Source organism: Sinocyclocheilus rhinocerous, unplaced genomic scaffold, assembly GCF_001515625.1.
Source record: "Sinocyclocheilus rhinocerous isolate Xijiao unplaced genomic scaffold, SAMN03320098_v1.1 scaffold28, whole genome shotgun sequence".
Taxonomy (NCBI): Eukaryota; Metazoa; Chordata; class Actinopteri; order Cypriniformes; family Cyprinidae; genus Sinocyclocheilus; species Sinocyclocheilus rhinocerous.
In genome coordinates, this window is record NW_015652416.1 from 1,537,686 (window position 1) to 1,558,819 (window position 21,134).

At 36.3% G+C, this 21,134-nt stretch overlaps 2 protein-coding genes across 2 annotated transcripts; both read right to left on the minus strand.

Annotated features, from left to right (window-relative positions):
• Positions 1-4,445: 4,445 nt before the first annotated feature.
• On the minus strand, positions 4,446-7,051 carry LOC107715002 (homeobox protein Hox-C11a-like). The gene is made up of 2 exons (XM_016521018.1): positions 6,163-7,051; positions 4,446-4,913 (listed from the first exon to the last, which is right to left on the minus strand). Exons 1-2 carry the CDS (start codon positions 6,986-6,988, stop codon positions 4,681-4,683), a joined length of 1,059 nt encoding a protein of 352 aa, XP_016376504.1. The 5' UTR covers positions 6,989-7,051; the 3' UTR covers positions 4,446-4,680.
• Positions 7,052-15,168: 8,117 nt separating this feature from the next.
• Positions 15,169-18,303, minus strand: LOC107715004 (homeobox protein Hox-C12a-like). Its single transcript, XM_016521020.1, has 2 exons — positions 17,590-18,303; positions 15,169-16,822 (listed from the first exon to the last, which is right to left on the minus strand). Exons 1-2 carry the CDS (start codon positions 18,173-18,175, stop codon positions 16,584-16,586), a joined length of 825 nt encoding a protein of 274 aa, XP_016376506.1. The 5' UTR covers positions 18,176-18,303; the 3' UTR covers positions 15,169-16,583.
• Between the last annotated feature and the right edge of the window lie 2,831 nt (positions 18,304-21,134).

Genomic DNA, 21,134 nt, shown 5'->3' on the forward strand with positions numbered 1-21,134 from the left:
CACACACACACACACACACACACACACACACACACACACACGCATATATGTGTGTGTGTGTGCGTTTTCTATATATTGTTTAGATAGAAAATGTATCTCATTTGATATTCTCTTAAAAATCTGTAGCGTGTAACGAAATACTGTAGATATCAGGTCAATGTAAACCAGAAATTTAAATAACAAAAATGCTTAAGCGTCTTAATTAATTACAGGTAAGGCTCTCTATCTACAATGGCGCAGTGACTTTCCAGATGCGAGTATGAAAACGTATTTCCGAGATATATTTACATATTTAAATTGCTGTAAACATTGTTCACTGTAATATCATGTTCTGCTGGGAATTATATGTCTAGAAACAACGAAACAGAGTCCAATGAAAACATTAAAAATGTCTGTACATTATGTATATGGATGAATGTATTCTTTAAAAGTAATAATTTTTGTGTTGCATCGAAAGTACGTTCTTGAACAAATTATTGTGCATGTATTATTAAAGTGTATTTACTATTGAATTAAAGGCTAATATGTCATTGTTTCTTAATGTAAATAAAAATCGTGTTATGAACTGTTCTTTTGTTTCTTTTTTCAAAGCAATTTATTTCATAGGATGAAAACAACAACAACAAATTGTAGCAAACAAAACTAAAAACAAATTGGTGGAATCTTACTCTGTCTGAATTACACATTTCTCTGTTTGTCCGTGCATGCCGAAAAGAAAACATGAAAAGGCTCTAAGCCTTTTTAACAGTATATTTTTAATACATTCCCTTCTCTTCGAGTGAAGTTTGTGATACTATTAAAAGTCGACATGCAGCTGTTACTGTTAAACAGAGAAAGCTAATTCCTTTTTCATTGGGGGATCAAAGATCTATCACAGAGAATATTGAATTGCACCACATTCGGGTTGTACAAAACAAGAAAGTGTGTAGCCTGTAAAACATTATATATAATGTTTTACATATATATATATATATATATATATAAAACACACACACACACACACACACATATATATATATAATATATAGATATTTACAAGAATTAAACTTTTTATATTTGGTTCTTCCCGATGGATGTTTTCCCTGCGAAGATAATGTTTTTTTAACAGGTACTGATTTCTGATAATTTTTTAAGGGTCGTTACATGCACTGTGTTGTAAACTGTGCTAAAATTGCAATTAAAAGAATAAAGAAAAGTCGTCAAAACGACTTTGAAAAGTGAAACACAAGATGTCCTGTTTAACAGCGTAGGCCTCTAGTCTGTTGGCTTTGAAACGGGTAAAAACAGGGCAGGGGATTCGATTGGTATTCCGTGCCTTTTTGGGAACTTAAACCACCATAAAACATATTTCCAATTTAAAGCGACCCGCTTTTTAACCGTTTCCCCTCACCAAACAGGCGTCCACCCGCAGAGGTCTATGGAAATTTATGGTTGATGCACGTAACGTTTTAAAGACATTTATAAATCAGAGAGTGGTAATCGCAAAACACATCAGCATTATATTAAATTTTAATATCACGAAAGACCATACAAATGACTAGTGTGGGCATCAGTGGCGATTGTATTTACAGCTTTTCATCACGTACAGGAGTGCGGAAGTAAGTATAGGCGTACAAAGAGTGTTAATAGGCCCTGTCCAAAGTCCGCAACTGTATGCATGAAGTACAAACAGCAATGAACAACTGAATCTTTCAGACCACACACACTGGAAACTCTATATGTCTTGTCACTTCCAACTTTCTAATATTGTATCAAATCTGAAGTTATTGGAATAGTGAGAATTATTTGCCGAATGAGCCTATAGGCCTAATAGAAAAATTTGACTCTTGACATTCTCTTGATATTTTGAATGCAAATATGTTAGAGTAACCTTGTAAGTCTTGTTTTTAACAGATATTGCGAAAATGTTCTGTTGAATTATGGTGACTTCTACGTAAAAATGAAATCCAGATTGTATTTACAAGTCCACAGTCTTTATGCTGACGCCTCCGCCATTTTCCTTGTTGTCAGCTAAGAGCTCATTCGAAAGAGTTCCATTCCACCCTTGCTTTCCGTTTTGCAGATATAACTACCCTATTCTACTCGGAATAAATAGGATAGCCACATAATGAAAAACGTCTTACAACAAACAAACAGTTTGTCTAGGTAAGCCTCATGTATGAATCAAACCAACCCCACGGCAAGAAATGCAGATTTTATGACCATTGTTCAAAAGTCTACGAGCTGATTGCTTCGGTTTGGTGGCGACAGTATCTCCGGCGTTTGATAGGTGGACGTTCCAAGTCCCTGCTTCTCAGCGTGACGAAGCAAGAGAGAGGAATTCAGCAAATTAACTACGTCACTGAGCCAGGGCCAAGGTTGGTGGGTGTGACAAGAAGACAAGCCTTCCAGCCTTGATCCCTATGCCCCCCTTCCCCTCCCCACCCGCCATTTCCCTCCCACAGTTCTACAAGCAAAGATCACTGGCAATGAATCCGCTGCACTAACACATCACACACACATATAAGTCTCTATTTTCGGAATTTACAAAGGGACGCATGTGTTGTGTTTCAATACAGTTAACTGTTTTTAAATCTTAGCAATAAATCAGTACACTAATTCAGCGCGCAAGGACCTCCCCTCCGTTTTCTATTCGCTTTCGAGCATCAATGCATATATACTCCGATCTCTGTTTTAAATCCGTCAGAAATCTATTTTTACCCGGGAAAAGTCACAACCAAGCAATCTTAAATGTGCTAAAATGTCATAAAATATTTCGTGCATGAAAATATTACATTTTACAGAGACAATAAAGTGTATTTAATAGGAGTGCTAAAACTGGAAAAGTTACCTGCTGTAGTTTAATGCGAGAGGTCAAAGTGTTGCTGCTTAGGCATTCCTTGGTCCTTTCCCACTTGCGCTGATTGGTTCTGTTCTGTCCACCACGTTTCCTGACAAAAGGGGCTCCTTGATTCCGCTTTATTGCAATAGGTTAAAGGTGAAGTTCTTGACATTATTGAAGTTCAAAGACAACTTTTAATTATATCTTTTCCTTCATACGCATAAGTGCCAACAGCACACTTGCACGCCTTATGAGCCCACATGTTGTGACAAAATTCGTGTAGCGTGATCACATATAAAACTGCACATGGGGACAACATGCAATACCCCCAACCCCTGTGAGCATACACCGCAAAATAAATATATCACTTCTGTTCTGTTTGTCTCTTAGAATGCAAGATGCGCGCAGCTCAGCTTCTTCTGAAGAGATGATTCCATGTGAACGGACTACACGCAGCGATGTCATTTGATAGGTTTTTTGCATCTATAGGCAATAAGTGTTCATTTTTAAACGTCTCAGTTTTTGTACTAGCAGCCGGACTTTCTTGTTTACTATTTACTGCGGAAGTGAACACAATTCCCCTCGAACAGACGGTGCAATTAAGTCGGGAAAAAAGGCAATTTAGGGCTCTGGCTTTATTGCAGTGTCTAGACTACAAGAGTGGCGATTCCATTTAGAAGGTACTAAAAGACGTTACCGAAATGCTCTCTACATTTTTTGACGTGTTTCATGCATCCCTTTCCTGGTCATCATCATTATTAGTATTTTCTCATTTTGATAAAACTACTACTGACAAAAAGTTTTATTTAACATTCCTAAAATTCTGCTAAAAAAAACTCTAAATATTAAACACATTTATTAGCCAGTTTTCATTGCAAAACAACAATAGCTTAACATTGATAGACTTGAACTAACGTGTGAGAGGGAGACGATGAACTGGGAGAGATAGAGCAAGAGAGAGAGATAGAGAGTTTTCATTACTTGGCAGTGGTCAGTTTATTATATCTTCTCTTAGATCTCTGTTTTCACTGCAGTGTAATTATACACATTCAAAATTTTACTTCACCATAGATTACCTTATGATTTTTTTTTTTAAAATCAAGTCACAGTTGACATATATCAGTTTACCTTTATTTGTGTTTATTTTTGATTAATATGTAATACACAGGCCAAATCGGATCGCTGAGCTATCCCTCCGAAATAAATGAGAACTTTGGGCGTACAGCAAATTATTTAAAGAATCGAACGACAAAGCTCACAAGGCTGCAAAGGCAATGTAAAGAAAAATAGCAGCAGGGATAGAGTGAGGATACTCACAATAACATTATATTTACATTCACGAATGCACAATGCATAATCTCTGTACAAGGAATACAATATTACAGATTGTACAAGTCACAGTTCTAAATGCTGAAAACATAAAAAAGTATGACATCTCCAGATTCGAACCAGAGTCGAGTGTATGTGTTTTAATGTACATATATACAACCATAAAAGGATAGAGGGTACAATTTTATAATATATTATAGTAGGCTATTTTGTGACTATTTTCAAAGTGAAGATTTTAAACATTTCACTTAAAAGATGCGTCACATACATTTAAAAAAATACTAAACTTGTGAGGTGTACGTTTTAGTTTGTGAATCACAATTTACCGGTTTAATTTGACATTAAGCAAATTTGCATTCTCTCTCCCCACCCTCAGCTATTACAATCAAACAAGTCTAACAGTTTTTAGTACTGTTGTTGGCCGTAACAAACACATTTTCTAATTATTTAATTAGCTTGATGGGCATTTTTAGACATACGTAATTTTAGTTTGCAGAGACATTAAATAAAAGGCAACGCCATTTCAACAATTACAACAACGGATTCCCAGAGAAATACTGCAAGCGATCTCTGCTTAATTTCTTTTCTTTCATTCTACGATTTTGAAACCATATTTTGACTTGTCTGTCAGTAAGGTTTAACATTCTGGACAGCTGCAGCCTTTTCTCCTTGTTGATGTAAACGTTAAAGAAAAATTCTCGTTCCAGTTCACGAATCTGAAACTTGGAGTATGGACATCTCTTCTTTCTTGTGCGCGGGATACCTTGGGATAATCAAAAGAGACACTTTAAATGATCACGTTATAAAACTTTTTTTTTTTAAACACAATGAGATGTTTATAAATGCACAACACATTTATTTATATTTTTTTCTGGAAGACGAATTTGTAATTTCCAGTGTGTGATTTCATCTAAGGTTACAGATGTGAGGAAGCAGACCCAACTATGCATGTCACTCCGTTGCAAAACTATAACCGTGGATAAATAGTAGAACAACTGTAAATATAGGCTAACTTTTTTTTAAACAAACTGTTAAACTCTGCAAAACCCTAAACAAATAAAGTATTATCAATAGATAACAGGCAACTTTTTTAGTACTTGGAACTCTAAAGTAATTTTAATTTACTGTATATGTATTTTTCCTATTTTTGTATCATATTATTTAATAAATGTGTTTCGCAAATTATAGAACCCTTGACCTTATACACGTAATATGTTCTTTAAAAAACAAATACTGTGGGCCTGGGGCATTGTCTCCTGTGAATGGCCGTGAATGCTAGCTTCTCTTCTGCAAACTATACTTACAGTTTAAAAAGCGCCGCAATGACAAAACAGCAACAATCTAAAATATCCAGTGGTGTTTTCTGAAAGGTAATTACGACAGTTCTGATTGGCCTTCATGTTTAGGCTACTTTTGGTCAAACTTTACATTGCAACATATTTCCAAAAGGTGAAATGCCTCTTTAAAAATTCTTTCATTTATAGATATATAGATAGATAGATAGATAGATAACTGGTCTTATCTGATAGTCATTAGCACCGGGCAAGCACTAACATTGTATGGCCATTGACTATGCTGGCTACATCAACCCCACGGTAACTCAAGTCACAGCCCGTTTAAAAGCTAATAAGGACTTAGCTAGTTTACATTCGAGCTGCTAAAACAAAATTCACAGTATGCCAAAAGTAATGTTCTGCCCAATTGGTTTTTACCCCCGACAGCTAAACGAGAAAATCCCTTGCAATGCTCAACGCAAGTTCATGATCAAAGTTAGCATTTGTCACAATAGCGCGCTCTTAAAATTTCACAGACTCTGGGATAGTAGCGTCTGTGTATAACATCCTCTTTTTTCAAAGCGCTTTCCCATCGTAAAAATTCTTTTCGTTGGAGGAAAGAGCTTTGTAGGTTATAATAAAATCCTTTGAATGCTTATAAAACTCCACATAAAATCTGACCGACAAAACACCGGGCTAGTCCCTTAACCTTTCCCCATTTACAGCTTCGGTACCTACTCGAATGGCTGCTCTTGCTTGCGTTGCCGTCCTTAGTAGCTGCTGAAGTGCACGAGACCGAATTTGTATGTTCCTCCTCATCCTCTGCGTCCTTTTCCGGCTCCTGCGCTGCGGAAACAGCTGTGGGTTGCTGGGACGAAGTCTCTAATTTGTTCATCTCGCTCTTTTGTAAACAATGTTCTGACTGATTGTCCGTGCTACAATAGGCGGTTTCAAAAAAGCGGTCAAAACCTTGAGGGAGCACGTTGCTTTTCCCTACGCCGGTGTAGAAACCAGTGGACGGGTGGCTAGAGTTCGGGTGATGCTGGTGGTGGTGGTGGCTGTACACACTCTCGTTTTTCATGAGCATTTCTGTCATGGTGGATGGCGGAAGACAGTCTCTGTGCACCAGATCTTCTCCTGAGTAGCACGATGCATAGTTGGTTCTGTGGTGCCACTTGCTGGAGGGGTCCAGACCATAGGAAACATCTCGCACTGGTTGCACTTGAGATAGATTTGTGGAATAGGGGTATGTGATTTGTCGCGAGGGCCCCTGTGGAAGGAACGAAGAGACGGCGGAAAATTCGGGAACGTAGTAGGTGCAGCTGGGGAGGTAGATGTTGGAGGCACAGCCAGTCCTGTCCCCAAACTCGGATGTCCGGTCTTTTCGCGTCTGGGAGCAGAAGTTGCCCAGATTAACAGAGTTAAACATCTTTCTCCTGTAGTCCGTACTACAGATATGATGTTTTGGATTCGAGCTGCAGAAGGAGAAAATTTGGGAAGGCGAGATGACGCGCAATCCGTCTAAGTCGCCCCGCAACACGTGATCGAAAGTAGATATTGTCATATATCAATTTGGAACACATGGATGCGTAGGAGTGGTTCAGCTGGGTAAGATCTGTGAGATTCAAACGATTAATTTTCAAATCATGCAAGACAATGTAAAACAGTAACACCTTTTGGTTGTTGTTTTAAGCGAGTTTTGTAAGAACTAAGAGATGTATTTTCTATTTATGTGTACGTGTGTTGGAGCCTCTGTAGGTACTGAGTAACGCTGATTTTATGAGTCTGAGACAACACATTTTGTTTTCATGTATATCGCAGCATGTATGTTTTAATCTATGTCTTCCGCATGTAACCAAACTATTAAAACTTTAAAAGAACGACTGTTAAATATGACTGGTACGATTTATTTTTGTGTTGATTGCTGCACTGCTTATATTCAAGGGACGAGTTTTACCGCATTGTCAAGTTGCTTTTGTTCAAGTGCATAGAATTTTTATGACATTCCATGTCATATTATATAGAAACATATATGCTTTAAATACATAGATCATATATGTTTATAGGCTACATGGTTTGATAAGCAAATGTGCCTTATAGATGTCACGTGTACGCTCCACCCAGTTCTTGAATATAATAATAGAACAATTGTGAGTTTGTTTTTTTTGTTGAGATAAAAACATTAGGAACTTGTGCAGAAAATGATCTATGAATCTACCCGGAAATTTCAGTCATTGCTTGTATAAACACAAAGTTAACACTGATCTATGTTTACGTTTGGATGTGGTTTAATTTTAAAATGGGAAAAACTTTTCTCTTGGTTTTAATCAACGAAACTAAAAAATTGTGCTATGAATGATGCCACCTATGATTCAAGATGACTTTATGGTGAATGTAAAAAAAAAAAAATTCTTTCGAATGAAACAAAATAAATAAATAAATAAAATTATGTGTAATGTACTATTGTGTTCAAACACCACACGTTTTGCCATTTAACGTGTAAAGTAAGTCAAATGACCCCTTGGATATTTTAAATCTCTGAGACCATTTTATGAGAGGCATCTGTTTAAGGCAGAACATGCTATCCAGTTTCAATATGTACCCTCCAGCGTCTATTAAACTAAGCCTAAAAAGTTTTGTTTTTGGAGCAGAATGTTGAAAATATTGCTTTTAATTTAAAAATCCTTTTTAATATTGAAAGATCTATAGTAACTATCTGTATACTAACATTCTACTAACATTGCAGGGCATGCTAATCTTCTCAAATTTAAAACTAAATATAATTCGTGAAATAAACTATAATAATAATAAAATGAATTCAGCATGTAGCACTCATTTAAAAATATTTATTTATTTTTAATTAACTATTAGTTCATATGTGCATGTCTAAAGATCTAGTGACCGGTCAGGAAAACTTTTCACAAAGCATCCCATAGACTAATAACATTTACCATTGTTTATGTTAACAATTGTATTAATAGTTTCTGTTCAAAAACGATTATTTTTATAGGTCTATTATGTATTCAAAACAGCTTTTCCCCCCCTATTAACATATACAAACTATCACCGATAGTGGAAAATAGTCATAGGCTATCAGCTACACTGGACGTCGCAACTAAAACGTTAGTTGTCTTTTAAACCGCATTTTACTATATTGATCGCGTATTTGTGTTAAAGGTATGTGGCAATGACTTTATGAGTCTCTGAACTGAGCCCTCTCAAAATTGACAAAAGGTTGGTGTGCAATATGCCTTCAACCAAGTACAAAGAAAGCAGACAGCTGCCCAGACCCAGCACTTGAATTTGACCACTAAAATTCTCACTGCGGCCGCCATAAAAGGCCGAACAGCGGAAAAGCAAGAAATGCTTTGTTCTACAGAAAACAAACAAAAGGTAAATAATTAAAAAGTCCTACGGAATAAAACCTTTAACTAAAAAGATATGCAATAAAATGACCTACGAAAGATGCATTCTGGTTTCAGACATCCAGGTCTAAAAGTTATTTTAAAGGAGCTCAAACTAAGTAAACATATCCGTGTCACCTATTTGAGCCAAAACTCTATCGTGAAACCATTAATGATCAGGAACAATATAGATTTTTCTCATCAGAGTCGTATAGTCCTTCTGTCTAGTATAAACGTGTTAATGCGAGAAAGATTTTGCGAGATAACTACTGACAACTAACATGTTCCCATTGTGTTCGTGTTTGTTTCACACCGAAGTCCACACTTGTATTTCCGCAGTGCGTAACAACAACAACTACTACTTATCTGACGTATTTTGTACCTGACTTTGTCATCGTTGTTCTACAGGAGACACATGTATGTCAACTATTTCGATGCCATCACACAGCTTAAACATGATACTACTAGCTGTAGGACCCTGAAATTCAACAAAGGCGCGCCCTTTTCTTTCTCTAAACAAGCACTATATCCCCACAAATGCTCTGCCCCTGCTGGAGATTTGGACAATTGTGGATATTGTGATGTAGCAGTTGAATTGAAGGGGCAAGTTCAGCTGGAAAGAAAAGCTAGAAAGACGTTTAGAGTCTAGAGAGACTGGGGACAGAGGTGTTGTAAATGTTTGCCATTCTCCTCCTAAAAAACATCACTATGTAGAGCCGTGAGCTTTACGACATTGCCAATGGAATTTTTGCAATGCTTTGCAGCTAAGGTCTATAATTATAGAGTTAAAGTAAAATTATGGAGTCGCTCATTATTGTTACTCGAACTAAAACGACGCGGCTCATGCTTTACCATTGAGATCTGGAGAAATAACGGAGCGGTAAATCTCAGCAAGTATTTGTCTGGTTGCCAGTTTCATCGACTTTTCATTCGTGCATCAACACAAAAATGCTTTGGCCTCATACCGATGGAACATCGACAGAAAATGAAACATAATCAGTAGTCGTCATACATCAACGAGACCAAACAACAGTTGTAGGCAACACTCAATGGCCCTTCAGTTTACCTCTAGGGCTAAAACCTCAGCAGGGCTAAAAAGGGAAACTGTGTAATAGCATTACTGTCCCCTCATGGCCTAGATAAATTTAATTGGATGTAAGTCGGGCTGTTAAACTCGCTCGTATGAGCTGTGAACAGATTCAAGCAACAACAAAAATGGCCCTTCTTTTTACAGAGGTCTCTGCTAGTGCATAGCTGTAGAGCGTTAGCACAGGCAACCAGTACCCAGTTGTATCAATTAGACATCTCAGTCATAGAAATCCTAGAAGTTTGTTGCTCAAAATGTAAAGTTACATCATGGACAGATAACAGAAGTAATCTTTATTATATTGAGTGAATTTAATTATTTTGTTAGTCGGGGTACACGTGATTTTTTAAAATAACTTTAGCTACAATAGAGATGGCTAACTGTGTCCATTTCCGTGAAATTTGAGGGAGTGCAAAAAGATGAAACACTGTTATTGTTTTGAGATACGCTATAGCTATTCATGGCAAAAAGAACAACCTCTCACACACCAGTCGTATACAAAAAAAGCTGTCTTTGCCGCATACGAAGACCTTTTTTTTTTTAACACAAGCGTATATTAATACAGTATTGTATATGCTGTTACACAAAAATACTATTACTTTATGCAATTATTTTCACGTGTTTCCACCTCCGAAATTTAAATCCCAAATCTCGACTAATACAATAGTTACAGACTTTTGCGTTTTGTTCGAATAATAATAATAATAAGAAGAAGTGATGTCTCCATTGTCTTGCAGATAGTCCTACCACGTAAATTATGCCTCAAAAAGAGACTTTCAGAATAACCACTTTTTTTCAATTTCAGAATAACCACTCACCAAACGCTCATTGTAACCTTCAATAAATGACACAGAAATTGCACAGAAAATGGGTGCATGATGCATGTAGTAGAAGACCCTGTCCAAATATGCATCGATTTATGTCAGAAACGTATTACCACACTGATAATAATTGTCATCATTAGTTACATCCCAAGTACATTATTTGGTAAAATGCACTAAAATGCGAAACTTGAGCAAAACTTTAGTGCGGTCACAAAAAATGTAATGTAATACAAATGTAATAAACATGTAACTCCAAAATCAGCATTAACTATATCAAATAAACATATGGCTGTTTCCGTGACTACGGCTCATTTCAGTGCAGCAGAGCTGCAAGCTGGAATTTTAGGACAATCCAGCAACATCAAATTTATCTAGTGCAAAAATGTCTTTAACATTTAGGTATTTTTGTCAAACATTTAATTATGCTTTTGTGATTTAATTTATCTAGTTACTTTACTTTTTGTCAAGGAAAAAAAGAGTGGAAAATATTTAGCGCACGCATTCGTTTTTTTATTTATTTATTTTTTTAACAAATGCCACTTCAGTCACACGCCTTACATAATCTACCGAGATGTTTGCTTAATATTTGTCGATCAAACGGTTTCGCCGACCGTAAACTGAATGGCATTTATTGCGGAAACCAGATTTCCGCCCAATGGCTTGATGATGACAAGATAAAGGTATGTATACTCACAACAAAGCCTCTAAAATCACACCGCATGGCTGCTGCTCAATTTTATTTGTATGCAACATTGCGATTTTAAATAACATGCTCAGGGTGTGCCTGAAAGCAGAGCATTCACTCTAGTGGTGTTTTTGGTATATATGGCCTTTTTAAAAGTATTAGAGGGTACCCTACCACATTAGCAAAAATCACAGTAAATATTTCCAGGACTTTACTCCGCAAACTGGTCTATACACGAATATCTGGATATTAATTGTATAATCACTTTGAAGATGGATCCAGGTTTAGGATTCTTTCAAAGGGTTGACACAATAAACATTGTAAATGCTTATGTTCGCCCCGTCCACAAAATAATTAAACGTACTTAAAATACTTGCCTTATGTATTAGACTACATCGCAAGTAAATGGCTATTTTTTGCAAAAGACTATTAAGTGGTTGATTTCTTATAGGTGCGATATAAATTTGCTAAATGAACTGTTGCATTTATAAAATGAGTTGAAATGTTTATGCACTCTCAACGCAATTATTACAAAAGATATTGTGTGATTCAGTGTAGTATCTGTTGTACTTTAACTTCGTATTAATGCTTGAATTTTGTCTACACCAACGTTATTGGATACTTGGTTCCTATATATGGGACACACTAACTTGACCTTCAATTTGTAAGTTGCTCCCGCCCACTAAGACAGGGCTAACGCAAGGGGTGGGATCGGAAAGAAGGCCCTAAACATTGTATAAACAGTCAAACCAATTGTTTGCAAATTAAGTTATTTTCTTCCAAACTGAATACTTAGTTAGGAAATACTTAGTTAAGTAACATTCATTCATTAATTCGTTTTTTTTTCTTTCATGCGACAACACGTTTTTCTTCTTTTTTGCTCAGGTAGGTTGTATATTGCAGATCAACGCATTACACTTTGGCTTTTGATTAGTATTAATGGACGTGTTCAGAACGCATTTATTGGTTTTGTGCTGTTCTGCACATGGCAAACATGTAACGAACCTAATTTTTACCTAATTGTACCGTTTTTCTATACAACTATACTTTTACGCTGTAGGCCGCATATATTTTTTTCTAATTACTTAACTACACTACAAGGAAATAAGCTCTCATACTGGTTAAAGCAGGGATATATTTACTATACAAATGTAAACATCATACAGTTTTTTCGTAATGGCAGATTAAAAAACAGGCATGCAATAAGTATAGGCTACATGCTTTAGAGTTGTGGATATTTTGACGTCGTGCCGTAGCTTTATAGAAAAATGTCCCATGGCTTTGAGAAACTAAAGACTTGTTAAAACGTTAAATGCTTAAAATGTTTTATAATTCAAAAGAAAAATATATCGGCTCCTACCAAAAAAATGTAAAGAAGGATTTTTATTTGTATATTAAAGATTAGATAACTGATGAAAGTTGACATTGCTGCGAGTGACAATTAAATGACGATACATAATTAAAGTTCATAAAGTGAGTAAATAAAAATAAAATAAACAAGAAAATAAAATACGTTTTTATTATTCCAAACCTCTTGTTTTTAAGTTAATAAGTTAACAGTTCCAGGCAAATACCACATAGAGGGAAAAAATCTCAATGCAAAAATGGTATCGTTCCAACAGAATAAGAAAGCTTATAATAAATATTAATATTAATATTTTAAGCAAGATAAATTACAAATTACAATACAATTAGCGATGCATTTATATATATATATTAGTTTTCTACATTAGCAATTTTTTGCACAATATAACTAATAAATGTGCCAATAACGGTTCGTTTTTAAGATAACTTTTTAATCAAATGAAATAAGCCTGAAAGAACGTAATTTTTTTCCAGTGCGGTTGCAATAATTCGAATTATTCGTCTATTCGTCTTTTGTCAGGCCAAGTAAATGTTGATACTGTTTAAATACAAAAGTAACCAAACCGTTGCATAAGCTAAATATTGAAGTTACTAGCAGGTTAAGGCGAGCATATACACGTTTATATAGAGTGTTTATAAAACTATTCATTGTCAAGAAATATTTCTGTCTCACTCTCTTAGTTACACGTAAACCCTCTTTCACAGACATACACACACTCACAAACATGTGTGCAGTGCAAGCGACGCCAGAAGTTCGTTCTCCAATCTCTACACGTCTGCGATAGGAGCAGGGGAGATCTAGAGCACTTAGTCAATTCAAGTCAAGTCACCATTATTTATATAGCGCTTTTTACAATGCAAATTGTGTCAAAGCAGCTTTACAGTATTAAATGGGGAAATAGTGTGTCGAAATAGTGTGTCTTTCTCCTCTGGCCAGACAAACCAGTTTAAATCTAGGCTGCAGCAGATTCAGATTGTGAACCACTTAGTGAACCACATGACTACACAAGTTTTGTGTGAAGGGCACTGAGGTGCTCAATGACCTCTGCGCCGGGGAGACGAGTCGTCATAAACAGATTTGGCCAGTCTCAAAGTCAAAAGCGCCGCAAGCACATAAAATGCCATTGTTACGATTCCAGCGCATTTGCTTGTAAGGAAGCCAATAGACTTGACACTAAACTTTGGCTTTGGAACCATCTCTACCCTAAGATCCGCTTAATTTCGCAAAAAAATCATAATATGTTACATATTACGTTTGGTTTAACAATGTTTAACTCCTGATCAACATTAGATTACAAGTTGGTCCTAAAATTCAAGAAATTCCACTGCATTTTTGTGAGCAATTTAAAGTAACCGCCTAGCAAAAATCAAAATCCTAGTAATCAAAAGGTAATCTTCGCACACTATATATTTTTGCAATGAACTAGGAAAAGGCTGAAACACTTTCCGCTTTCTTTACCTATCCACAGTTGCAAAACAGGCAAGAAAAGTATTACATGTCCTTGCAGTTAGTCCTCATGGGGCCCTGTTTCGGCGTCTGTTCTATTTATCCACTAGGTGGATGCCTTTACCATTTTCAACCACTGGATAAAGCATATCAATTTTGTTGCACTATATTTGGCCATGCTGGCAAACATTCAGATAGCATTTTTAGTTTTCTCTTGAGTGTTTCAACAATGTTTTATTTAGTGATATTACACTGAAATAAGTAAGAGCCAATATGTTCAAAATAAGGATATTGCCAAGCGCAATAATGTAGCCTACATAAAATTCGTAATTACATTTTTCTAAAAACGGTAGTTTGAGTGCACGAGTTGGCTTTCCTGCTATTTAATGTCAAAATATGTTAACAAACATAACAGACTCAAATACTAACACTCATATGGTTTGCACAACATAGACACCAAGAAAAACGTAAATAAATGTAAGTTTAAAGACTTTATTAATCAGAAACTGTAGGTTACACATATATGGATACATTCATGAACTTGTAACATTATTTACAAGACATTTTTAATCGCAAGGTACAAAGGAATGCGGCACTGGTGCATTCACAAAATTACACAGAACAACACAGAAAAATTATACATCAGAGACAATTTCACAAAACAATCCAAAGGGGGAAACGTGACGATCATTGTTATATAGTTGCTGATGATGCCATTCATATAATTGTATTTGTATTTTTTATAGATTCACAAAAATAGGATTTAAAGAAAATGTCACTCGCCGAACTCAGACCAATAACAAAAAATAACGTAGCACCGACTTATGCCAAATTCGCTATAATAATAATAATTATATTAATAATAATAATAAAGTACAAACGAATAAGCTATATTTTATATGAAACCAACTTTTGACCACCTTCTTGTCCGTATCTTTTAAACGTTCTTTTCAGTTTTTTGATAAGGTGTTTTAAAATAAAACATGCGCATTGTTGACAAAAAAGTCGGAAAAACATTTGCTTTTTTACCTTCTAACTACAGTCATTATAATCATGCAGCAAATATGAACTATTTCACTGGCATATAATTCTTGATCTGGGTAAATAATGTTTCAAATAACACAATGGGTCCCGCTAATTAGCAAAACAGGCTCGTTAATACTGGGATGTAAATCTGGGCTCTTCAGTATGATTGCTACTTCCATTACACTTATAAAATGACTTAATCTTTGTTTTAATTTATAGTTGCGCATCTTCTTAATATTACCTGACCATGCATTTCTCTCCCAGAAGCACTGTTGTTGTGAATTAATTTAGTAGACCTTAGCGAATATGTCCAAATAACGCAGATCAAGGGACAAGCAATCGTTAATGGGAAATTTATGCTGTTAAAATGCAAATATGACAGAGACATTTATAAAGTTTTTCACTATATCATGAATAAACATTGTATTAGCAGTTTGTGCGGCTTAGCTGCAGGCCTACCAATTTACACTTTGGCCAAAATCTAGTTGCAGAAGTAATTTCCTAACATTTGTCAGAATGACATTTCACAGGCTAGATCAAAGTCTATTCATAAAAGCTGTTCTGTAATTGCAGTTTGGTTCTCAAGGGCCCAAGATATGAGTTGGGTCACTAACTTTGTGCCCGTGACCGTGAACGTGCCATAGAACACGTGGCGATGACTGCGGAACTGAGATAAGACGTTGATGACTTAACGCTGCCCAAGCTTCTTATTGCCGAATATTGAGTTTGAACGGCCCTTTCTTATAACTGGCGAAATAAAAACATATATGGGAGATTACGAACAGTTAAGGATTCTCATTATGACCAAGTTTGGCGTTTCAGTCTATTTTATTTTATTTTTTCTAGCTTAGAACACTGATCATGGCACGAGTGTTATAATTTCAAAAATTGGTTTTAACACTCCGACAATAAATATTTAGCGATCATTTCAGACTGATAAGAGAACATTTTGCTTGTCCGAAATGCCATCTCACAGCTTATATTTGTCTGAGTTTCTAACTAGCAGTTCATTACTTAATAAAGTGAGTAATGGCTTAGACAGCTTGTTACTTTCAAAACTTACAACTAAAACATTCTCAGCGTGTACATGCCCAAAACTGCTGGACACGAACCTTCTTAAATAAACACCAGAGCACATAGTATAAGCAGACTTCTGGAGCCATCATTTGGTCGCGTACCCCTATTATGTTTGAATTCTTATTCGTGATTCCTGAATGCGTCGTAGGGCAAGACTTTCAGAGTAAAATGGGCCAATGGTAGATTACCATTAACTACATACTGTTGTTGGATTACCATTAAGCAATGTATATTTTGTGCCTCCTTAAAAGAAGGACAAAGCCTGCTCCCTTAGCAACAGTCTCTTTTTCTTCATCCGCCGATTTTGGAACCAAATCTTAACCTGTTGGTCGCTGAGACTGAGCCTGTCAGACAGTTCCCTACGTCGCTGCCGGGTGATGAACTCGTTCAGCATGAACTCTCCCTCAAGCTCGGCCAGCTGCAGTTTGGAATAGGGCTTTCGCTTCTTGCGGGTCCGGGTGTGCATCGGGTACCACGGGGCACCTAGAGGAGGCAAAGCACGGGTTCATGAGAGAGCTGCAAAAAAAATCTCCTAGGCCAGCACATCAAAATCTCTCAGCATCTCGATGCCACGTAAAATATTAATTTTTGGTGCATTTTGTGAGGCTGTTAACATGACAATTAGACGTGATTCAATGACAATCTGAAGTGTAATGCAAACTGTCTATATGATGAATTTATCTGTTTACATAGAAGAATGACTTAGAAGGTTTTACTGTTCTAGTTAAATGTACATTAACGCGATAATTGTCCTGTTTGCAAGAACCCTACCTATTTAGCGGTTTCAAGGCATATTAAATGGCTTCTTGCTGCACGACAACGATATTAATTCAGTTTACGAGTCATTAAAAAACGTCCCCTTTTTCTGTCAAAGCAACTGCCATTTTACAAATCTGTTCTACTTGCTAAAATAACGCGAGGGCTTTGGCAAAACGTACATTTAACAACAATAACTATGCATTTTATGTAAACGGCGTCAGACATTGGCAATGGGATTGTTGAATTTTATGATGTTGTGTTTACTGGTTGTATAAATGACTGAGCGCTTAAACTGGTGAACGTGGAGCATTTTAGGGCAACCCCTAGTGGCCTTGAACAACCACGCAAGAACCATGCAGGAAAATCATAACAGTAGCCAGTGAGTGCCAAAATAAACGGTCATGCAAAAAAAATGTGCTGGAGCAAGATATGAGTAATTGTACTATTTGCTTCTGTTGTCTTTCAGCTGTGATTAAATGCGAGGGACAAACCTCCTCCACTGGCGATATTGCTTGCGTGGTTTCCTTGCGATAGCAGGGTTTGTGGGTCGCCTGCTGAAGCCTTTCCCCCTTCGTTTAGCATTGAAGAACTGGAGTCGGACTCCAAGGACTGACAGGATGGCGGGTCTTGGGTCAGATGCTCGGTGCCATAATCATACTTTGAGAAGGTGCCACTGTTGCCCATCCCATTGTGCATCCCGTGATCAGACGATACTGATGTATCTCTTGCTCGCTCCTCTCGTTTGAGGTTGTTGCTGTCTGGACACGGCTCTCTGGTGCTGCTGGAATTGCCATAATAACACTTGCTTTCCTCCAGTCGGGTTATTTCACAAGATCGATTAAAAGAGGGGTTAATGGATACGGGACTGCTAAAGTAAGACTGAGGATATCCATTGCACGACTCCGATGGATTCCACGGGAGAGAGCAAACATTGTCCCTTCTAGGGTACGAGAGAGACGGTAGCCCCGCCAGCTGTCCCCCTGAGGCTCTAAAATTCGGGAAGTAAAACCTGTCTCCAGTGTGGATGTTTACCAAAGGTCCCACAAACCCAGGATTAAGAAGATTATGCTCGCCCATTTCCGCGGGCCAGACCAACAGCTTCTAGTTTATTGCAATCTGACATTTAACGTAGTTAAACCTGGAGGTGCACCTGATTGGTCATCTCCACGTCACGTGCCGGAGCTTACTCGAACGCTAGAAGGTACCACCCACTTGGTCCATTTCAGACAAAACAAAACACTAACTTCTGTATTACGGGTTTTATATGCTTTTTAAAAATACTATAAAATATCTTATTAAAAATGTAAAATCTTGTTTTTCTTTTCCCATAGCTCAAAGGTTCTAAACTGATCGTCTTTCACTTTCCTGTTTAGAAATATAGAGAAGTGTCCCTAGCCTAGTTTAATCTTTATTACCTGGCAAAAAAAAAAAAATAAAAAAATAAAATACTTTTCCCCCCAACAAAGAATTTTTTTTTCTCATTGAAGGTGATGAGGGTTCTTTCGACATTGTTTTCAAACAAATTACGGTTGAATTCAGTGTCATATAAAGATGTGATGTTCATCTTTTACAGGCTTGTTTTAAAGAAATACTGATGCTCAGTGCTGAACTCCACTCATATTTACTGTAGTGGGGTCAGCAGGTTGAAACCATTGGCTCCGTAAAAGAAGATTATGTTCTATAAGAATTTTTTAAGACCGTAGCCTATAGTTTAGATAATATGCTCTAGTACACCTCACATGAACAACTTTAACAGATACATCCTATAAATACTCGCAGTCAAACTCATGGCGGATTGTTACACATCTCGCAATTCTTTTATTTGAATTTTACAAGCTGGCAGAGGGCATTAAAATGTTTCTGCCGCTCCAAATACACCACACTAGATCAGATTAATTGATTTTTGATTGTAAATATATAAAGTACACGCAATTTTTCCTCATATCAACTGCAGCGCAGTGCCATTGTCACGTGTATATTATATTAAGAGCATAATGAAGCGATGAAATAAAGATTATTATGACAAAAGGACAATAATACGCACTAAACCCTTTGTCTCACATTGGAGTGTGTGCGTTACACAAAGTTGATATTATGCCTATTCAGTGTTAGTCTAATCTTTTGGACCTTACGTTTTTTAAATAGTATATTCCCCAGTGTATTAATTATAAATACATGTTATAAATAAAATAATTTTTTTAACGTTATTTTTTAATCTTTGTGTATTTAGTGTCACAAAGGATTGTTTTGAATTATATCCTTTTTATCTCAAACCTGAATTTCGATTAACCATTACAAGTTAAAGGTTTTCAGATGTGGATACAGCTGTCATATAAAAAAATGTAAAAAACAGACTGATGTCTATTCCTTCATAACTTTTTTAACAACTGGTTTGTTTACGCGTTTGCGTAGCCACTTGAGCACATGTTCATGCTGACATACATTTATAACTGAGCAAATTATATTTGCATTCTTCGTTCACTTTAATAATTTACATTTCCCTTATTTATTGCAGGAGTCTTTGAGCAGCACAGTAACTTTGCGTTTGCTGCCAATCTAAAGCTTGTGTCAGTGCAGAGGCGTGATCGTAATTATGATCGTGGCCAACTTATTTATTTTTTGGTTCATCTACTTTGAAATAAACCGACAAAAGCAAAAATAACCACAAACAGCTTCATTAATGGCGATGGGTATCTAGGCTATAAATACAAAGATACTGCGCCTAAGGAAATCCGGTGTTCAACTCAAAACAAATATTGACGTAACACCTATAACAGAAACTCAAAACAACTAAAAGACTACAAATACTGTCCTCTAAATTGCCCAAGAATTATTACATCAACATTTTAGGCACACATGTGCATGTTTTACGGCTAGAGTACTTCATACCAGATTCATGTAACCAATTAACATGCTATGCAACACTCCGTGTATATAAATTTTAAATGCTTTCAGATATTTTACTGAAATATCAGGACATTTTTGTGTTAAATGTAATCACCAAATATGAAGCTATAGAGACCAGAAATTTTGTTACTTTGAGAAAACACTTATGCTAATTAATACACTAGTCAGTTGTTAGTTATTTCTGATTAGTTGTAGTGAGAATATTTTATTATTTCCCCCAAGAGCACAACAGAGAGTAAAACAAGTTGTTGAGAGAGTTACTGGTTCTCCCTGGGAACATTTCAACAACTTAATTCAGTCACAAAAAATATTCCCCTCAAACAACCTGTCTCAAATAATATCGCTTAAGAGTCACAGTAAAAAGATGACATTTTCTTACCGCTAGGATGGCCAAAGTTAAAATCTCCAAAATCTCTGGAAAATGGCTAAAATAGTTGTTAGTTCAAGGTCAGTGTCTAGTGCACTGTCTGCGCCGCTCTGAGATTGCTGTCTTGGAATCTCTTTTCCGTCCAGACAGGGCCATAGCGTAAACAAAGGCCTTTTTGTTGTCTTTGATTTTGGAAGACAGGTTGTGGCTCACTGAAAGCCTTGCTGTGAACGTCCTCCGAGGCCGATTTCTTAAAGGGAAAAAACGTGCATTAAATGTGAATTAAATGCAAAATTCCAGGTGTCCAATACTTGAACTCAATTTAAAGAAAGGAAAGTTTGATGATAGTTGGACGGCGCAACAGACATTAAAAACGAATAATAGTAATGCTCACCACAATAATAGTAAATTTAAATAATGACAATTTAATTCAATCGCAATTTTACATAGAAACGTCTAGAGAAATAAACACGCGACTGCTACGAAGCTTCCAGAAATAGTGTGTATGAACACACAAATGTAAGTGCTTGTGTTGGCATTGTTGCATAATTATGAGTTTTACTACAATTACGTTTGCTTAAAATTTTACTACAATTAAGTTTGCTTAAATTAAGTCGATATAAATTGAGTGTAAAGAAAAAGACAACGTTAAAGTGATTAAACAAATTAATGTTTGAGAAACACTTAGCACACCTGAACCCAGCTTTTGCCTTTTTTCCCCTGTATTTATTAGTTTGTTTATTTATTTATTATTTTATTTTT

Coding starts and splice junctions, on each gene's coding strand:
- LOC107715004 (XM_016521020.1), bottom strand. CDS start 18,175: ATGGGCGAGCATAATCTTCTTAATCCTGGGTTTGTGGGACCTTTGGTA. Junction 16,823..17,589: donor CAATATCGCCAGTGGAGGAG/GTTTGTCCCTCG, acceptor TGCCTCCTCTAG/GTGCCCCGTGGTACCCGATG.
- LOC107715002 (XM_016521018.1), bottom strand. CDS start 6,988: ATGACAATATCTACTTTCGATCACGTGTTGCGGGGCGACTTAGACGGA. Junction 4,914..6,162: donor AAGCAAGAGCAGCCATTCGA/GTAGGTACCGAA, acceptor GATTATCCCAAG/GTATCCCGCGCACAAGAAAG.